At 41.4% G+C, this 8,081-nt stretch overlaps 1 protein-coding gene across 1 annotated transcript; it reads right to left on the bottom strand.

The window, feature by feature from the left end:
- Positions 1-1,394: 1,394 nt before the first annotated feature.
- On the bottom strand, positions 1,395-7,674 carry TSPAN9 (tetraspanin 9). Its single transcript, XM_009868163.1, has 6 exons — positions 7,465-7,674; positions 5,190-5,264; positions 3,601-3,702; positions 2,872-3,003; positions 2,668-2,751; positions 1,395-1,865 (listed from the first exon to the last, which is right to left on the bottom strand). The coding sequence occupies exons 1-6, from the start codon at positions 7,525-7,527 to the stop codon at positions 1,794-1,796; spliced, it is 528 nt and encodes a 175-aa protein (XP_009866465.1). The 5' UTR covers positions 7,528-7,674; the 3' UTR covers positions 1,395-1,793.
- Positions 7,675-8,081: the final 407 nt, after the last annotated feature.

The raw sequence follows: 8,081 nt of genomic DNA, 5'->3' as shown, positions 1-8,081 counted from the left end.
ATTTCAGCCCATAAGGAACAGATAGGCTGAATGATACAATGAAATTTATGTCTTTCAAGAGTTTAAAGAATAGCTATTCAGACTGGACATTAAAAAAAAATTTGTTTACCAGAGGAGTAGTTTGACATGGCATGGCTTTGAAAGGCACAAAATCTCCATTCTCAACTGTTGTTTCTGAAACTCAGCTCAGTAATGTCACAGTAAACCCCATCTCACATAGGTGACATTGGATGAGGTAACCTGTGAAGGTCACTTCTGACTGCTGCTAATACAAAAAACAGTGTTTCCTTCAGAGCTGAGTCAAGCCCTGACTGAAGTTAAACCAGAACACCCTCCAATGTCTGAACCTTTTCTTCTTCCTTCACAAACCAGCAAAAAAACTGGGGAAAAAGGGTAAATGGGGGTGCTTGCAATGCAGCAGCATTCAAACTGGAGAAATATAAGTTCAAGTTTTCTGACAGGAATGTTGGTAAAAATATGCATTGCAGTGAACTCTGAACTACCCCATTTGATGAACTTGGCTATCTGTCAGCAAGAACCAATTCTGTATTGAAGCTGTGACAACACACACAGTCTCCAAGTGCTGTTTTGGAAATGGCCCCTTTCCTGCATCATCCGGTCACTTTTCATCAAACCACCTTTTCCAGCTCAGGGAGACAGCTGTCATAGGAGGAAACTCCTTCAATGAAGCGCATGGCATGACAATGTTGCCATCAAATTGCCATCCCCTTCCTTCATATCCAGCAGCATGCCATGCCTTGGACAAACTTTCTGAAACAGACAATACAATCTGTGAAGTGTGCTGCCAACTGGACAGTAAGTCAGACTGCAATCTCTCTCCTTCGTGCTAGGGAGCAGTAACCTGCTTAGTTAGTACTTCTAGCTTTCAAAATAGCATGACATCAAAGCCACCAGACACTGCTTTGGGTGAGTAAAGGCTTTAGATCTTTGCCTTACAGGTGTAGGAAGCATACCATCTGGTCCAATGGGAAGGCATTGTATTCCATCTGAGGAAAGAGCCTCAGATTTGAAAGGAACCACCTTTGTTACAGTAAGGACATCAAAGCCCTGATAAAGGTAGACAATGCCTCACCATGGACTTGAGAAAACTTATGTCTTTATTTGCCTACATCAGCTGTCAACTTTGAAAAGCATGTCCTCTGGAGATCGCACAGTGGTTCCCAAATTAACATACAATAAATGTGTAAAACCAAAACGAGTTAAGAAGTTATAAGTCAGGCAACTAAATTCTAAGCTATATCCATCATAATAATCATTGTAATTATCATAATAAAAAAGTATACACCATAAGGTACAAGAAGCTGCAAAGCAAAGCAGCTCCAATTCCTAGGACTCTCGAGTGGCTTTTCCGAGTCTTCCAGTAAATTGGACATGAGGGTTGAAAACTTAGTGGAAGACTTTGAAGAATTCTCCCTTGAAGTTGAACACACATCATTTTTGCACAAATAGCATGAATTAGTAGAGCAAAACATTTTCTTAAGTTAAGAAACATTCTTATAGCAGATCTAGGACTTCATCTAGAAAATCCATTTGTTTGGGGAGTTTCCCCTCTCTTTGGCAAATAAATGGCAAATGTGAAACAGACAAAAAATGAGTCAAATAACAAGTTGTGATGATAATAACTGGAGAAGTAACAACAAAGTAGATCAGTCAATGGGACAGATTCCCTCAGCAGGGCTAGGCTTGATGCTCTTTGAGGTCATTCTTATGATGAGACATGAGTTCATTATTATGATGAGACAGAGGGTTGATGTGATAATGTTTCAGAAGCTTCAGGCATCATATTTTTTGCCAGTCCTGTGAATCTGCTGGAAGAGTGTCATGGAGAAGGCCATGCCGAGAATCTGAAAGAAAACAAACAATACAGGCTTCAGTACAGAGAGGCTGCCAAAACTGCACTGCTGACCCGTGTTGACAGTTCAACTGTCATTCTACACTGGCCATATTTCTGAAGCTTCAAAACTGATCGGTAAACTTGAAAGCATGTTTTTCAGGCACACAGTGATGTCCAGAGATGCATCTGTTAGAGCACAGATGGAGGCAAAAAGTTCTTAGGGCTCTATGTCATATGTGCAACAATATTTCAGAATCAATATGTATGAGTCACTCTTCGTTTTTACCTAACAACTTGTGCTGGTTTAGACAGATAACTGTAACTGAAAATAACAAATTCAGGTATTTCCCCCCCAGAATAAAGCAGTGATACAGCAACCTCTAAACCTTAACAAATTATGATAATACTTATGCATTTTTTTTTAAAACATGTTAACCTACTCAGTTCAGTAGCTATGATTTGACTCATTTTGGTAATTTCTAGAACTTGCTTCCAAAATTTAAAAAAAAAAAAAAAACAGTTCCCTAAGGGACAGCATAACAAATAGCTAAACGTGGGAACTCTGAAATAATGCTCTGAAGTCAAAATGCAAATAAGCAAAACCCAACTGTAGTATGTCTCCTTTGCATAACTGAACTGCTAACCTGCTTTCTTTCTGAGTAGATGGCTTTACCTGAACTCATAAAACAAATCTGACATTTTTGGAAATCATGATCAAACTCTAAGCAGTTGAGCACCACTTTTCAAACAGCAGAATAAAGAATGCTAATGGCAAATCAGAGCCATGTTAACAAACATCATACTAGTATTACCTGCAGTATGAGGATGCACATCCCAATCGAACCAAGGACATGCTTATTCTCATCAAACCAGGTCATAACTCTCTCATAACATCCCTGAAATGATGAAAGATTAAAATTAAAATGCCAAGGTCTCATTTTATTTCATGTATATACCCTTTGTTTTCTCCCTCCACACCCTTCCCTAAGCCTTGACCTGAGCAAAGTGAGGCTTACCGTTTTCCACACTAATTCGGTGGAGTTCCTTCCACAGTCTTGGGAGTTTTCTGTACAACATCGGTCTGGGACAGTGTTTTCTCCTAGCACTGCGTACCAATCCGTAAAGTCATTCACACCACAGCATTTCATCTATGGCAAAAGTAAAGGATTAATAAATTAACTAGCACAATTGGTGAATCATGCACCACAAATTTCACTTCCACTAAATCACTGTGTATTTCCAAGAGGGCTGCCACAACACTTTTGTATTTTTAAAGTGCTTTGTGCTCAGTGATCACCAAAAGCAAATACTTAACAAAATAATAAAAAAAACCAAAGAAAACAAACAGTCCCATGCCCAAGGTATGTTAGACTTCTTGTCACAGAGACATGACTCCAAATGCCACAACATAAGGCAATCTGCCCACAACTGCTCAACAGCAAAAGCCTACCTGCCAAAGCTGCAGTTCCACCTATGCAGGTTTTGTCGCTTCTCCTCTGTTTCAGATCATCTCTGTGCCTGTGTGACATGCACAGAGAATCTCAGAAAGAGGTAAGCATCTTTACTCTGACAGGTGAAAGTGCCTGGGTTTCACAGTACTCCCTGGCTGTTCAAGAGTGCCAAATCAGAAACCAAAGCATGCATTAGCCATCTTTTAGTCTTGGCATGGATGCCACAGTTAACAGACCGCAGAAGCCTTTATGGACAAATTGCTCCTTTTTTTTTCTACTGAGAAAACATGTTACCTCTGCTTGAATGATATTCCATGCATTTTTCAGTCCAACATTATTTTCTGAATTGTATAGCTTCATACCTTCCTTCAAATCCTTCTTTGCACTTTCACTGACCTGCATCATGTAAAAAATACAGAAAGTCAAGGCACTGCAGTTTAGAGGAAAGGACCAAATGGTACAGACTTGCATATAGCATGTACCTCTCTTACCTTCTCTCACCACAAAGTTAGCAAGGGTAGAAAAGCTCAGTCATAGCTTCAAGACTCTCACAAGTCAGTGGGACCTTTCAGCATCTGCCAAGACCTAGTCTCTCCCTCACATTGCAAAAATTGGATTAACTCTCATGAGATAGAAGACCAAACAGCTCCCTCACTGTCCTGAGCTGGGCTAAGGTTAATTTTCACAAGAAGCTGGGAGTGGCTACAGTCAAGATAGTTGACCGGAACTAGCCAAGGGGATTTTTGATACCATATGATGTCATGCACAGTATATAACTGGGGGAGCTGGCTGTGGGGAGGAGGGACTGCAGCTTGGAAACAGGCTGAGCATTGCATTCCAGGTGGTGAACAATTGCATTGTGCATCACTCACTTTATACATTCTTTTATTAGTATTTTTGTTATTATTACTTCTTCTCTCCTCCTACTGTCCCATTAAACTGCCCTTATCTCAACCCAAGTGGTTTTACCTTATTTTCTTTTTGATTCTCCTCCCCATCTCACTGAGGAGGGTGGAGCGAGCAAGTGGCCATGTGGTTCTCAGTTTAAGCTGACTGGGCTTACACCACACCACCTTCTACTAAGAGTCCATTATACAGTCATCAGCTGATCCAAACTAACTGAAGAGTGATCAGCAGAAATCTGCTGAGCTTACTTTAACTTTGCTAGAGATAGCTGTTGGCAGTACCACACAGCAGCCTCTCCTGCCTGTAACCTATAGCCTATTTTAGTTTGCTAATATCAGAAAATCAGTGTCTCAGCCTTCCCACCTTAACACAGTTATCCCTGGTAACCGGTTCAGGCAGGCTATAATAAATGGCCAATACAAAATCAATTGAAAGATGGCATTATTACTATTCTTCTTGAGGGGACAAGCTTGTAGGATTTACAATTTTATTGGCATCACAGAGACATGGTAGATGGCTTCTATGACTGGAGTGCTGGAGTGGAAGGACACAAGTTTTTTAGGAAGGACAGAGAAGGGAGACAAGGAGAGGGCATCACCCTCTATGTCAATGACCAGATGGAGCACATGAAGCTCCATCTGGCGATGGATGAGGATCTGACCAAGAGCTTATGGCTCATGATTAAAGGGAGGAACCGAGGACATTGTAGTGGGGGAGCTGCTACAGGCAGCTGGGGACTTCAACCACCCTGATAATCTGCTGGAGGTGTGACACAGCAGGGCATAAGAAGTCCAGGGGGTTCCTGGAGTGCATTGATGAGAATTGCCTTGTCCAAGTGATAAAGAAGCCAATGGGGAGCAGTGCTATGCTGGACCTTGTGAAGAGCAAGGAGAACCCACATACCACCATCAAACACAAGCAAACTGAACCTTTTTTTTCTAGCACAGATAATTAATCTAGACAGCATATTTGCTTACCTTGTCCATATAAACAAAGAACAAAATGAGTAGTATCAGCTCTGCCAGAAGAATTATCAGCAAAACGATGAAAAACTAGAACAAAGAAAAATAGACAGTGTATACACACTTGTCAACTAGAGAGCAAACCTGAGGCTGCTAGAAACTCTGAAGACTATAGGTCTTGTCCTCTAAACTGTACTGCCAGAAACATGCAAGTTCAATTTCAAACTATTCAGACGTATTGAGACTATATTGCCGCTAAAACTCCTGTAGGTCTCACCATCAGTGAGAAAGCTCACTGTCTAGCATTCTCTAAATTGTAGGTTTTGCCCTACGACCAGTTTGCTGGTTTCAGCCACGCTATTCAGTCTTGCTATTTTTCACTGCTGTCACAGCATGCAGCCCCGGTAGTGCCTTTCCTTCATGTGGACTACAGAAGAGATGCTCAACCCATTACCACAAAGATCAATTTGATGTACCTCAGCAGTGATTCCCTAGCAGGTGGGCTTTCACCACATCTGACTGCCTGTTGGAATAGTCATTATACTACTCAGCACTTCTATTCTCAACTCTCCATAGCTGAAATCTCTCTCTACAAGGGCACCCCAAGTGTGAGCTCCAGTAGTTTCCCACTACTTTTCATGCCCACTAGTTCCTTTTATATACTAGTGGACTGCCACATAGCCATGGCATCACCCACGCATACACTAGGGGAGATGTAGTAGGCAGTGCAGCAAGCTCTCCAATCACAAACTCTTGATAGTCATGATAGTATAAGAAGACTTGCAGGGCGTTGTAAGAATATAAAGTCTTTAAAAAAAACAACAAAAATTCATTTGGCATTATAGTTTCTGTGGATGAGAGACAGGGAACTGCTTGAGAGAGTCCAGTGCAGAGCCACGGAGATGATGAAAGGAGTGGAACATCTCCCTTATGAGGAAAGGCTGAAGGAGCTGGGTCTCTTTAGCTTGGAGAAGAGGAAGCTGAGGAGTGACCTCATTAATGTTTATAAATATGTCAAGGGGGAGTGTCAGGAGGACGGAGTCAGGCTCTTTTCAGTGACGTCCAATGACAGGACAAGGGGCAATGGGTACAAGCTGGAACATAGGAGGTTCCACAAAAGTATTAGAAAAAATGTTGTCACTGTGGAGGTGACAGAGCACTAGGGAGGTTGTGGAGTCTCCTTCTCTGGAGACATTCAAAACCTGTCTGGACACGTTCCTGTGTGACCTACTGTAGGTGATCCTGCTCTGGCAGGGGGGTTGGACTAGATGATCTTTTGAGGTCCCTTCCAACCCCTAACATTCTGTGATTCTGTGATTCTGCGAATGAAATTACTATTCTCTGTGTGTTTTCCTAACTGTACAACATACAAAACCAAGCAGCAGATAGCAGAATAAATGCATATTTGTCCTCCAGTTTAATTCTCTGGTGGTCTAAGGAATGCTGCTCAGCTGTTCTCCAACACCGTGGAGGGGAGACTTCTATGCAAGGAAATCTCACAGGCTCCTTAATGTCACAGCATCTATGATTCATAAACTGTGACTGAATTGGATGCAGCCTGCTTTGAAAGCCCTTCTCTCACCTTCTGCCACAATACCTCTCTTCTTGGGATGGGGAGAAGCGTGATGAAGCTTCCTGTGCTCACACAAGAGGGGTGATTCACAATGTACTTTCTGAGAGGGATTCCCAACCTCTGTGCTTCAGTGTTGGACAACTACTGCCAAGGATCAGATTATTATTATTTCACTGGTAAGGCCTGGCAGACATCTTGATTTCTTAACTATTTGTTTCCACCAAACTCTGACAAAGGCCTTAAAAAAGTAGAAAAGAGCCATGAGAGACTGTGAGAGGCTTCCAAAACCAGCTGTTCTTAAGATTTTTCCAGTCAATCCTTCTAACAGCCATTTCTGGAAGGGAATCTGGAGATTCACTGTACAGTTTGTGTTTAACCATTCAGAGGTAACTGAAGTAATTTGTTTTACTATCTAATACATTCATTTATTGCACAATATTCATGTATTAGATAACATTCATGTACATTCTGACACATTCATGTAATCCTTCTATGATCCTACATTAGGGCACACAGTAATAAGGATACATTTTCTAATACATGAATCATATCATTGTGACCAAAGCTGTGGGATATCATACTGCAAGCGTGCAGAAGACTGAAAACCAAGGGAAATGTTACAGTGACCCACAAGACTATTTTGCACTTGTCATTTAAATAAAATAATAACAAAGCAACAGACACTAGTCTTAGTGAAAAGAAGTATTGATTTCTTACACTCAACAGGAGGCACTTGTTTTCCTTGATAGCACCTAGGCAGCCCAGAAAGCCGGTCACCATGATGATTGTGCCAATGGCAATCACTAGGTTGGCAGCTGAAAGTGATGGAAAGCTAGGAGAAAATGTGGCGAAGTTTCCTTGCGACACTGACAACCAGATGCCCACACCGAGCAGCCCGCAGCCACATAACTGCAAAGAGATAAACAAAAGAAAAGTTTACCATTAAAATAAACTGCACTGTCTCCTTCTCCCTCTGAAATGAAAGAATTTCTCAAGCAAATTCTCAGGTAACTGTTATGCAGTAACTTTCTCACTGGTTTGGCGCTGAAACAAACTGAAACTAAATGTTCTTACCTAGACTTGGTCATGCCCCCTATATTTATAAATTTATTTAAAAGCCATAGGATGGCAGAAGTATTTTTTTTAAGACAGCATATGAAACCAAGGCTACCTGTTGTTCTTCCAACAGCAAAACCCAATGCAATTTTTCTGTAGGAAGATAAACTTTATATGAAAGAACGCTCCATTTTACTTATTTCTGCAGTCACCTTACAATGTCTCAGAGTATCCAGCCCTGTATTTCCTCATCTTAGGGCAGGCAAGGGAGTCCTGGG

This window comes from Apaloderma vittatum, unplaced genomic scaffold (genome assembly GCF_000703405.1).
Source record: "Apaloderma vittatum isolate BGI_N311 unplaced genomic scaffold, ASM70340v1 scaffold45784, whole genome shotgun sequence".
In the NCBI taxonomy this organism is placed as follows: domain Eukaryota; kingdom Metazoa; phylum Chordata; class Aves; order Trogoniformes; family Trogonidae; genus Apaloderma; species Apaloderma vittatum.
Note: the sequence above shows the minus strand (reverse complement) of the source record. Positions and strands in the feature narration are given on the sequence as shown.

What these genes read in the sequence shown, in the direction of transcription:
- TSPAN9 (XM_009868163.1), bottom strand. Translation starts at nt 7,527, where the DNA reads ATGGTGACCGGCTTTCTGGGCTGCCTAGGTGCTATCAAGGAAAACAAG. An exon ending in TCTTTGTTTATATGGACAAG is followed by an intron (nt 3,703 to 5,189) that starts GTAAGCAAATAT and finishes TACATGATGCAG; the next exon opens with GTCAGTGAAAGTGCAAAGAA. An exon ending in TGTGCATCCTCATACTGCAG is followed by an intron (nt 1,866 to 2,667) that starts GTAATACTAGTA and finishes GTTTTCTTTCAG; the next exon opens with ATTCTCGGCATGGCCTTCTC.